Below are 12,827 nucleotides of genomic sequence, written 5' to 3'. Positions count from 1 at the left end.
GTATACTGACCGCCCCCCACAGTGACATTTCTTGATCCTGCATTCTGCATACCCGCCAGCAGAGGGCGCGGTGTGCTCGCTGTACATATACACCCCTGGACGTGACGTCATATGTGCGCGACGAAACGAAGTAACAACGTGTGGACGGTACTGATGGGTGGAGCTTTAGTCTGTCCCTCAAACATCTAATGTCCAATCAAAGAACAGAAATTAGAATTATCCTTTCTTACTGGCTGACATCGAGGTAAACACTGAAACTGGAGGCGGGGGCGGAGCTACCACGTTACTTCACCTATTGTAGTTGTGAGTGAGTGGGTGGGTGTATAGGAGCAGCCACCAATCAGTGCACTCCACGCTGTGACAGACAAATCTCCTCTCCAATCAGCGAGCAGATCGTCTCAGCTACGCAGAAAAGTGACAGTCCCGACGAGGAAGACAGAACCAGCCAGCAGAAGAGAGTGAGAAGAAGAGAGAGACGGCAGAAAAGAGAGAGAGACGGCAGAAGAGCGTGAGAGAGAAGAAGAGAGTGAGAGAGAAGAAGAGAGAGAAGAAGAGAGACGGCAGAAGAGCGTGAGAGAGACGGCAGAAAAGAGAGAGAGACGGCAGAAGAGCGTGAGAGAGAAGAAGAGAGACGGCAGAAAAGAGACGGCAGAAAAGAGAGAGAAGGAAGAAGAGAGTGAGAGAAGAAGAGAGAGACGGCAGAAAAGAGAGAGAGACGGCAGAAGAGCGTGAGAGAAGGAAGAAGAGAGTGAGAGAGAAGAAGAGAGAGAAGAAGAGAGACGGCAGAAGAGCGTGAGAGAGACGGCAGAAAAGAGAGAGAGACGGCAGAAGAGCGTGAGAGAGAAGAAGAGAGACGGCAGAAAAGAGAGAAGGAAGAAGAGAGTGAGAGAAGAAGAGAGAGAAGAAGAGAGAGAGAGACGGCAGAAGAGTGAGAGAGAGACGGCAGAAGAGTGAGAGAAGGAAGAAAGTGAAAGAAGAAGAGAGTGAGAGACTGCAGAAGAGTGAGACGGCAGAAGAGTGAGAGACGACAGAAGAGAGAGTGAGAGAAGAAGAGAGAGACGGCAGAAAAGAGAGAGTCGGCAGAAGAGAGTGAGAGAAGGAAGAAAGAGTGAAAGAAGAAGAGAGTGAGACTGCAGAAGAGAGAGAAGAGAGAGACGGCAGAAGAGTGAGAGAGAGACGGCAGAAGAGAGAGACAGCAGAAGAGAGAGTGAGAGAAGGAAGAAAGTGAAAGAAGAAGAGAGAGAGAGACGGCAGAAGAGTGAGAGAGAGACGGCAGAAGAGTGAGAGAGAGACGGCAGAAGAGTGAGAGAGAGACGGCAGAAGAGAGTGAGAGACGGCAGAAGAGAGTGAGAGACGGCAGAAGAGAGTGAGAGACGGCAGAAGAGAGAGATGGCAGAAGAGAGTGAGAGACTGCAGTAGAGAGAGAAGAAGAGAGAGAGACGGCAGAAGAGAGAGAGAGACGGCAGAAGAGAGAGAGACGGCAGAAGAGAGAGAGAGACGGCAGAAGAGAGAGAGAGACGGCAGAAGAGAGAGAGACGGCAGAAGAGAGAGAGAGACGGCAGAAGAGAGAGAGACGGCAGAAGAGAGAGAGAGACGGCAGAAGAGAGAGAAGAAGAGAGAGAGACGGCAGAAGAGTGAGAGAGACGGCAGAAGAGAGTGAGAGACTGCAGAAGAGAGAGAAGAAGAGAGAGACGGCAGAAGAGTGAGAGAGACGGCAGAAGAGAGTGAGAGACGGCAGAAAAGTGAGAGACGAAGAGAGCGAGAGACGGCAGAAGAGAGTGAGAGAAGGAAGAAAGTGAAAGAAGAAGAGAGAGAGACAGCAGAAGAGAGTGAGAGGCGAAGAGAGTGCGAGAGACGGCAGAAGAGAGTGAGAGACGGCAGAAGAGAGTGAGAGAAGGAAGAAAGAGTGAAAGACTGCAGAAGAGAGAGAAGAAGAGAGAGACGGCAGAAGAGAGTGAGAGAAGGAAGAAAGTGAAAGAAGAAGAGAGAGAGAGAGACGGCAGAAGAGAGTGAGAGAGAGACGGCAGAAGAGAGTGAGAGAAGGAAGAAAGAGTGAGAGAAGGAAGAAAGTGAAAGAAGAAGAGAGAGAGACGGCAGAAGAGAGTGAGAGGCGAAGAGAGAGAGAGACGGCAGAAGAGAGCGAGAGAGAGACGGCAGAAGAGAGTGAGAGACGGCAGAAGAGAGTGAGAGAAGGAAGAAAGAGTGAAAGACTGCAGAAGAGAGAAGAAGAGAGAGTGACGGCAGAAGAGTGAGAGAGACGGCAGAAGAGAGTGAGAGACGGCAGAAAAGTGAGAGAGAGACGGCAGAAGAGAGAGTGGGAGAAGGAAGAAAGAGTGAAAGAAGAAGAGAGAGAGAAGAAGAGAGTGACAGACGAAGAGAGTGAGAGAGACGGCAGAAGAGAGCGAGAGACGGCAGAAAAGTGAGAGACGAAGAGAGCGAGAGACGGCAGATGAGATAGAGAGAAGAAGAGAGAGAAAGACGGCAGAAGAGAGAGTGAGAGAAGGAAGAAAGTGAAAGAAGAAGAGAGAGACGGCAGAAGAGAGTGAGAGAGACGGCAGAAGAGAGCGAGAGACGGCAGAAGAGAGTGAGAGAGAGACGGCAGAATAGAGTGAGAGACGGCAGAAGAGAGTGAGAGAGAGATGGCAGAAGAGAGTGAGAGACTGCAGAAGAGAGAGATGGCAGAAGAGAGAGAGACGGCAGAAGAGTGAGAGACTGCAGAAGAGAGTGAGTGAGACGGCAGAAGAGAGTGAGACGGCAGAAGAGAGTGAGAGACGGCAGAAGAGAGAGAGAGACGGCAGAAGAGAGTGAGAGACGGCAGAAGAGAGCGAGAGACGGCAGAAGAGAGTGAGAGAGAGATGGCAGAAGAGAGTGAGAGACTGCAGAAGAGAGAGAGAGAGACGGCAGAAGAGTGAGAGACTGAAGAAGAGAGTGAGAGAGACAGCAGAAGAGAGTGAGAGACTGCAGAAGAGAGCGAGAGACGGCAGAAGAGAGTGAGAGAGAGACGGCAGAATAGAGTGAGAGACGGCAGAAGAGAGTGAGATGGCAGAAGAGAGTGAGAGACTGCAGAAGAGAGAGAGATGGCAGAAGAGAGAGAGAGACGGCAGAAGAGTGAGAGACTGCAGAAGAGAGTGAGAGAGACGGCAGAAGAGAGTGAGACGGCAGAAGAGAGTGAGACGGCAGAAGAGAGTGAGAGACGGCAGAAGAGTGAGAGAGAGACGGCAGAAGAGAGTGAGAGACGGCAGAAGAGAGCGAGAGACGGCAGAAGAGAGTGAGAGAGAGATGGCAGAAGAGAGTGAGAGACTGCAGAAGAGAGAGAGAGAGACGGCAGAAGAGTGAGAGACTGCAGAAGAGAGTGAGAGAGACAGCAGAAGAGAGTGAGAGACTGCAGAAGAGAGTGAGAGACGGCAGAAGAGAGTGAGAGACGGCAGAAGAGTGAGAGAGAGACGGCAGAAGAGAGTGAGAGACGAAGAGAGCGAGAGACGGCAGAAGAGAGTGAGAGAGACGGCAGAAGAGAGTGAGAGACTGCAGAAGAGAGAGAGAGACGGCAGAAGAGAGTGAGAGTTGAAGAGAGTGAGAGACGGCAGAAGAGAGTGAGAGAGACGGCAGAAGAGAGTGAGAGAGAGAGACGAAGAGAGTGAGAGACGGCAGAAGAGAGTGAGAGACGGCAGAAGAGAGAGAAGAGAGAGACGGCAGAAGAGAGTGAGAGATGGCAGAAGAGAGTGAGAGAGAGACGGCAGAAGAGAGTGAGAGAGACTGCAGAAGAGAGTGAGAGAGACGGCAGAAGAGAGTGAGAGTTGAAGAGAGTGAGAGACGGCAGAAGAGAGTGAGAGAGACGGCAGAAGAGAGAGTGAGAGACGAAGAGAGTGAGAGACGGCAGAAGAGAGTTAGAGACGAAGAGAGTGAGAGACGAAGAGAGTGAGAGACGGCAGATGAGAGTGAGAGACGGCAGAAGAGAGAGAGACAGCAGAAGAGAGTGAGAGATGGCAGATGAGAGTGAGACGGCAGAAGAGAGAGTGAGAGACGGCAGAAGAGAGTGAGAGACGGCAGAAGAGAGAGAGACGGCAGAAGAGAGTGAGAGACGGCAGAAGAGAGAGAGAGACGGCAGAAGAGAGAGAGAGACGGCAGAAGAGAGAGAGAGACGGCAGAGATAATGTTGGTCGATGTGATCGTGTGGTGTAGAGACAATCATATAAGAGCAGTCTGAGAGAGGAGAGACATCCCTGCATGTCTGAGCCACCGCCATGTCCTGTAATCAGACCTGTGATTGTTTTATTTTTTTGCTAGAGACCGCTCTTCTGGAGATGGAGGCGCCTGCAGGGCCTGGGGTGAGACTGAGGGGTCAGAGGGGTGGGGTTCACTTCCTCTGGTGGGCATAAGGCAGCATTCACACAGGCAATGTGGTGTTTGGTCTGAGCACATGCGGTTTTTATTGCTTTCCGCAAGTTGCCCAACAGCAGAGCAAACTTATAACCCTAAATCCCGACCATCGTCTGGGAGAGAACTAAACAGAACAGACCCTGGTGGCTCACACATGGCCCTCACTCACCAGATAACACACGGCCCTCACTCACCAGATAACCCACAGTCGTCACTCACCAGATAACACACGGCCCTCACTCACCAGATAACACACGGCCCTCACTCACCAGATAACCCACAGTCGTCACTCACCAGATAACACACGGCCCTCACTCACCAGATAACACACGGCCCTCACTCACCAGATAACACAGTCGTCACTCACCAGATAACCCACAGTCGTCACTCACCAGATAACACACGGCCCTCACTCACCAGATAACACACGGCCCTCACTCACCAGATAACACACAGCCCTCACTCACCAGATAACACACGACCCTCACTCACCAGATAACCCACAGTCGTCACTCACCAGATCACACACAGCCCTCACTCACCAGATAACACACGGCCCTCACTCACCAGATAACACACGGCCCTCACTCACCAGATAACACACAGTCGTCACTCACCAGATAACACACGGCCCTCACTCACCAGATAACACACAGCCCTCACTCACCAGATAACACACGGCCCTCACTCACCAGATAACACACGGCCCTCACTCACCAGATAACACACGGCCCTCACTCACCAGATAACACACAGTCGTCACTCACCAGATAACCCACAGTCGTCACTCACCAGATAACCCACGGTCGTCACCAGATAACACATGGCCCACACTCACCAGATAACACACAGTCGTCACTCACCAGATAATACACGGCCCTCACTCACCAGATAACACACGGCCGTCACTCACCAGATAACCCACAGTCGTCACTCACCAGATAACACACGGCCCACACTCACCAGATAACACACGGCCCACACTCACCAGATAATACACGGCCCTCACTCACCAGATAACACACGGTCGTCACTCACCAGATAACCCACAGTCGTCACTCACCAGATAACACACGGCCCACACTCACCAGATAACACACGGCCCTCACTCACCAGATAACACACGGCCCTCACTCACCAGATAACACACAACCCTCATTCACCAGATAACACACAGTCGTCACTCACCAGATGTATGGGGTGTGCTGTAATCCAGAACATGTGACTCTGTACTGTGGTTGACCCCGGTGTATATCCCATGTGTGTATATCTCTGTGATGACCCCGGTGTATATCCCATGTATGTACAGTTATATGAAAAAGTTTGGGCACCCCTATTAATCTGAAGCTTAATATTTTATGAAAATTTTTGCAATAGCTATTTCAGTTACATAGTAACATAGTTAGCAAGGCCGAAAAAAGACATTTGTCCATCCAGTTCAGCCTATATTCCATCATAATAAATCCCCAGATCTACGTCCTTCTACAGAACCTAATAATTGTATGATACAATATTGTTCTGCTCCAGGAAGACATCCAGGCCTCTCTTGAACCCCTCGACTGAGTTCGCCATCACCACCTCCTCAGGCAAGCAATTCCAGATTCTCACTGCCCTAACAGTAAAGAATCTTCTATGTTGGTGGAAAAACCTTCTCCTCCAGACGCAAAGAATGCCCCCTTGTGCCCGTCACCTTCCTTGGTATAAACAGATCCTCAGCGAGATATTTGTATTGTCCCCTTATATACTTATACATGGTTATTAGATCGCCCCTCAGTCGTCTTTTTTCTAGACTAATTAATCCTAATTTCGCTAATCTGTCTGGGTATTGTAGTTCTCCCATCCCCTTTATTAATTTTGTTGCCCTCCTTTGTACTCTCTCTAGTTCCATTATATCCTTCCTGAGCACCGGTGCCTAAAACTGGACACAGTACTCCATGTGCGGTCTAACTAGGGATTTGTACAGAGGCAGTATAATGCTCTCATCATGTGTATCCAGACCTCTCTTAATGCACCCCATGATCCTGTTTGCCTTGGCAGCTGCTGCCTGGCACTGGCTGCTCCAGGTAAGTTTATCATTAACTAGGATCCCCAAGTCCTTCTCCCTGTCAGATTTACCCAGTGGTTTCCCGTTCAGTGTGTAATGGTGACATTGATTCCCTCTTCCCATGTGTATAACCTTACATTTATCATTGTTAAACCTCATCTGCCACCTTTCAGCCCAAGTTTCCAACTTATCCAGATCCATCTGTAGCAGAATACTATCTTCTCTTGTATTAACTGCTTTACATAGTTTTGTATCATCTGCAAATATCGATATTTTACTGTGTAAACCTTCTACCAGATCATTAATGAATATGTTGAAGAGAACAGGTCCCAATACTGACCCCTGCGGTACCCCACTGGTCACAGCGACCCAGTTAGAGACTATACCATTTATAACCACCCTCTGCTTTCTATCACTAAGCCAGTTACTAACCCATTTACACACATTTTCCCCCAGACCAAGCATTCTCATTTTGTGTACCAACCTCTTGTGCGGCACGGTATCAAACGCTTTGGAAAAATCGAGATATACCACGTCCAATGACTCACCGTGGTCCAGCCTATAGCTTACCTCTTCATAAAAACTGATTAGATTGGTTTGACAGGAGCGATTTCTCATAAACCCATGCTGATATGGAGTTAAACAGTTATTCTCATTGAGATAATCCAGAATAACATCCCTCAGAAACCCTTCAAATATTTTACCAACAATAGAGGTTAGACTTACTGGCCTATAATTTCCAGGTTCACTTTTAGAGCCCTTTTTGAATATTGGCACCACATTTGCTATGCGCCAGTCCTGCGGAACAGACCCTGTCGCTATAGAGTCCCTAAAAATAAGAAATAATGGTTTATCTATTACATTACTTAGTTCTCTTAGTACTCGTGGGTGTATGCCATCCGGACCCGGAGATTTATCTATTTTAATCTTATTTAGCCGGTTTCGCACCTCTTCTTGGGTTAGATTGGTGACCCTTAATATAGGGTTTTCATTGTTTCTTGGGATTTCACCTAGCATTTCATTTTCCACCGTGAATACCGTGGAGAAGAAGGTGTTTAATATGTTAGCTTTTTCCTCGTCATCTACAACCATTCTTTCCTCACTATTTTTTAAGGGGCCTACATTTTCAGTTTTTATTCTTTTACTATTGATATAGTTGAAGAACAGTTTGGGATTAGTTTTACTCTCCTTAGCAATGTGCTACTCTGTTTCCTTTTTGGCAGCTTTAATTAGTTTTTTAGATAAAGTATTTTTCTCCCTATAGTTTTTTAGAGCTTCAATGGTGCCATCCTGCTTTAGTAGTGCAAATGCTTTCTTTTTACTGTTAATTGCCTGTCTTACTTCTTTGTTTAGCCACATTGGGTTTTTCCTATTTCTAGTCCTTTTATTCCCACAAGGTATAAACCGCTTACACTGCCTATTTAGGATGTTCTTAAACATTTCCCATTTATTATCTGTATTCTTATTTCTGAGGATATTGTCCCAGTCTACCAGATTAAGGGCATCTCTAAGCTGGTCAAACTTTGCCTTCCTAAAGTTCAGTGTTTTTGTGACTCCCTGATAAGTTCCCCTAGTGAAAGACAGGTGAAACTGTACAATATTGTGGTCGCTATTTCCTAGATGCCCAACCACCTGCAGATTTGTTATTCTGTCAGGTCTATTAGATAGTATTAGGTCTAAAAGTGCTGCTCCTCTGGTTGGATTCTGCACCAATTGTGAAAGATAATTTTTCTTGGTTATTAGCAGAAACCTGTTGCCTTTATGGGTTTCACAGGTTTCTGTTTCCCAGTTAATATCCGGGTAGTTAAAGTCCCCCATAACCAGGACCTCATTATGGGTTGCAGCTTCATCTATCTGCTTTAGAAGTAGACTTTCCATGGTTTCTGTTATATTTGGGGGTTTGTAACAGACCCCAATGAGAATTTTGTTACCATTTTTCCCTCCATGAATTTCGACCCATATGGACTCGACATCCTCATTCCCTTCGCTAATTAGCTTCATATATCTAATAACTGTTGGACACAGTAATGTTTCTGCCTTGAAATGAGGTTTATTGTACTAACAGAAAATGTGCAATCAGCATTCACACAAAATTTGACAGGTGCATAAGTATGGGCACCCCACCAGAAAAGTGACATTAATATTTAGTAGATCCTCCTTTTGCAAAAATAACAGTCTCTAGTCGCTTCCTGTAGCTTTTAATGAGATCCTGGATGAAGGTATTTTTGACCATTCCTCTTTACAAAACAATTCCAGTTACGGTAAGTTTGATGGTCGCCGAGCATGGACAGCCCTCTTCCAATGATCCCACAGATGTTCAATGATATTCAGGTCTGGGGACTGGGATGGCCATTCCAGAACAGTGTAATTGTTCCTCTGCATGAATGCCTGAGTAGATTTGGAGCGGTGTTTTGGATCATTGTCTTGCTGAAAGATCCATCCCCTGCGTAACTTCAACTTTGTCACTGATTTATGAACATTATTGTCAAGAATCTGCTGATACTGAGAGCAATCCATGCATCCCTTAACTTTAACAAGATTCCCGGTGGCAGCATTGGCCACACAGCCCCAAAGCATGATGGACCCTCTACCAAATTTTACTGTGGGTAGCAAGTGTTTTTCTTGGAATGCTGTGTTTTTGGCCGCCATGCATAACACCTTTTTGTATGACCAAACAACTCAATCTCGTTTTCATCAGTCCACAGGACCTTCTTCCAAAAAGAAATTGGCTTCTCCAAATGTGCTATTGCCTACCTCAGCCGACTCTGTTTGTGGCGTGCTTGCAGAAACGGCTTCTTTCGCATCACTCTCCCATACAGCTTCTCCTTGTGCAAAGTGCGTTGTGTAGTTGACCGATGCACAGTGACACCATCTGCAGCAAGTTGATGCTGCCGCTCTCTGGAGGTCGTCTGAGGATTGTCCTTGACTGATCTCACCATTCTTCTTCTCTGCCTTTCTGATGTTTTTCTTGGCCTGCCACTTCTGGCCTTAACAAGAACTGTACCTGTGTTCTTCCATTTCCTTACTACGTTCCTCACAGTGGAAATTGACAGGATAAATCTCTGAGACAGCTTTTTGTATCCTTCCCCTGAACAACTATGTTGAATAATCTTTGTTTTCAGATCATTAGACAGTTGTTTTGAGGAGCCCATGATGCCACTCTTCAGAGGAGATTCAAACAGGAGAACAACTTGCAAGTGGCCACTTTAAGTAGCTTTTCTCATGATTGCATACACTTGGCTATGAAGTTCAAAGCTCAATGAGGTTAGAAAACCAAAAAAAAGTGCTTTAGTAAGTCAGTAAAAAGTAGGTAGGAGTATTTAAAACATGAAAATGATAAGGGTGCCCATACCTATGCACCTGTCAAATTTAGTTTGAATGCAGATTGCACATTTTCTGTTAGTACAATAAACCTCATTTCAAGGCAGAAACATTACTGTGTCCAACAGTTATTAGATATATGAAACTGAAATAGCTGCTGCAAAAAAAAACAATTTTTATAAAACATTAAGCTTAAGATTAATAGGGGTGCCCAAACTTTTTCATATAACTGTATATCCCTGTGATGACCCCGGTGTATATCCCATATATGTATATCGCTGTGATGACCCCGGTGTATATCCCATGTATGTATATCCCTGTGATGACCCCGGTGTATATCCCATGTATGTATATCCCTGTGATGACCCCGGTGTATATCCCATGTATGTATATCCCTGTGATGACCCCGGTGTATATCCCATGTATGTATATCCCTGTGATGACCCCGGTGTATATCCCATGTGTGTATATCCCTTTGATGACCCCGCTGTATATCCCATGTATGTATATCCCTGTGATGACCCCGCTGTATATCCTATGTGTGTATATCCCTGTGATGACCCCGCTGTATATCCCATGTATGTATATCCCTGTGATGACCCCGGTGTATATCCCATGTATGTATATCCCTGTGATGACCACGGTGTATATCCCATGTATGTATATCCCTGTGATGACCCCGGTGTATATCCCATGTATGTATATCCCTGTGATGACCCCGCTGTATATCCCATGTATGTATATCCCTGTGATGACCCCGGTGTATATCCCATGTATGTATATCCCTGTGATGACCCCGGTGTATATCCCATGTATGTATATCCCTGTGATGACCCCGGTGTATATCCCATGTGTGTATATCCCTGTGATGACCCCGGTGTATATCCCATGTATGTATATCCCTGTGATGACCCCGGTGTATATCCCATGTATGTATATCCCTGTGATGACCCCGGTGTATAGCCCATGTGTGTATATCCCTGTGATGACCCCGGTGTATATCCCATGTATGTATATCCATGTGATGACCCCGGTGTATATCCCATGTATGTATATCCCTGTGATGACCCCGGTGTATATCCCATGTGTGTATATCCCTGTGATGACCCCGGTGTATATCCCATGTGTGTATATCCCTGTGATGACCCCGGTGTATATCCCATGTGTGTATATCCCTGTGATGACCCCGCTGTATATCCCATGTATGTATATCCCTGTGATGACCCCGGTGTATATCCCATGTATGTATATCCCTGTGATGACCCCGCTGTATATCCCATGTATGTATATCCCTGTGATGACCCCGCTGTATATCCCATGTATGTATATCCATGTGATGACCCCGGTGTATATCCCATGTATGTATATCCCTGTGATGACCCCGGTGTATATCCCATGTGTGTATATCCCTGTGATGACCCCGGTGTATATCCCATGTGTGTATATCCCTGTGATGACCCCGGTGTATATCCCATGTATGTATATCCCTGTGATGACCCCGGTGTATATCCCATGTGTGTATATCCCTGTGATGACCCCGGTGTATATCCCATGTATGTATATCCCTGTGATGACCCCGGTGTATATCCCATGTGTGTATATCCCTGTGATGACCCCGGTGTATATCCCATGTATGTATATCTCTGTGATGACCCCGCTGTATATCCCATGTATGTATATCCCTGTGATGACCCCGGTGTATAACCCATGTATGTATATCCCTGTGATGACCCCGGTGTATATCTCATGTATGTATATCCCTGTGATGACCCCGCTGTATATCCCATGTGTGTATATCCCTGTGATGACCCCGGTGTATAACCCATGTATGTATATCCCTGTGATGACCCCGGTGTATATCCCATGTGTGTATATCCCTGTGATGACCCCGGTGTATATCCCATGTGTGTATATCCCTGTGATGACCCCGGTGTATATCCCATGTATGTATATCCCTGTGATGACCCCGGTGTATATCCCATGTGTGTATATCCCTGTGATGACCCCGGTGTATAACCCATGTATGTATATCCCTGTGATGACCCCGGTGTATATCTCATGTATGTATATCCCTGTGATGACCCCGCTGTATATCCCATGTGTGTATATCCCTGTGATGACCCCGGTGTATAACCCATGTATGTATATCCCTGTGATGACCCCGGTGTATATCCCATGTGTGTATATCCCTGTGATGACCCCGCTGTATATCCCATGTATGTATATCCCTGTGATGACCCCGGTGTATATCTCATGTATGTATATCCCTGTGATGACCCCGCTGTATAACCCATGTGTGTATATCCCTGTGATGACCCCGGTGTATATCTCATGTATGTATATCCCTGTGATGACCCCGGTGTATAACCCATGTGTGTATATCACTGTGATGACCCCGGTGTATATCCCATGTGTGTATATCCCTGTGATGACCCCGGTGTATATCTCATGTATGTATATCCCTGTGATGATCCCGCTGTATATCCCATGTGTGTATATCCCTGTGATGACCCCGGTGTATATCCCATGTGTGTATATCCCTGTGATGACCCCGCTGTATATCCCTGTGATGACCCCGGTGTATATCCCATGTATGTATATCCCTGTGATGACCCCGCTGTATATCCCATGTGTGTATATCACTGTGATGACCCCGCTGTATATCCCATGTGTGTATATCCCTGTGATGACCCCGGTGTATATCCCATGTGTGTATATCCCTGTGATGACCCCGGTGTATATCCCATGTATGTATATCCCTGTGATGACCCCGGTGTATATCCCATGTATGTATATCCCTGTGATGACCCCGGTGTATATCTCATGTGTGTATATCCCTGTGATGACCCCGGTGTATATCTCATGTATGTATATCCCTGTGATGATCCCGCTGTATATCCCATGTGTGTATATCCCTGTGATGACCCCGGTGTATATCCCATGTATGTATATCCCTGTGATGACCCCGGTGTATATCCCATGTATGTATATCCCTGTGATGACCCCGGTGTATATCTCATGTGTGTATATCCCTGTGATGACCCCGGTGTATATCTCATGTATGTATATCCCTGTGATGATCCCG

At 46.7% G+C, this 12,827-nt stretch overlaps 1 protein-coding gene across 7 annotated transcripts in view; it reads left to right on the top strand.

The window, feature by feature from the left end:
* The first annotated feature begins 428 nt into the window (after positions 1-428).
* Positions 429-12,827, top strand: part of LOC138641577 (uncharacterized) — a 111,562-nt gene continuing 99,163 nt past the window's right edge. Inside the window, exons 1-2 of one of the 7 annotated variants that reach the window (XM_069729053.1) lie at positions 429-1,207; positions 4,285-4,325. In XM_069729053.1, the coding sequence (XP_069585154.1) occupies positions 4,302-4,325 (24 nt within the window). In that variant the 5' untranslated portion in view covers positions 429-1,207; positions 4,285-4,301. Of the gene's footprint in view, positions 1,208-1,606; positions 1,743-2,028; positions 2,289-4,284; positions 4,326-12,827 lie in introns of those variants that run through there. The other 6 variants (XM_069729057.1, XM_069729055.1, XM_069729054.1 and 3 more) reach the window with 6 other exon arrangements.

The sequence above is a fragment of the Ranitomeya imitator genome, chromosome 6, assembly GCF_032444005.1.
Source record: "Ranitomeya imitator isolate aRanImi1 chromosome 6, aRanImi1.pri, whole genome shotgun sequence".
Taxonomy (NCBI): Eukaryota; Metazoa; Chordata; class Amphibia; order Anura; family Dendrobatidae; genus Ranitomeya; species Ranitomeya imitator.
This window is presented reverse-complemented; position numbering and strand designations above follow the sequence as displayed.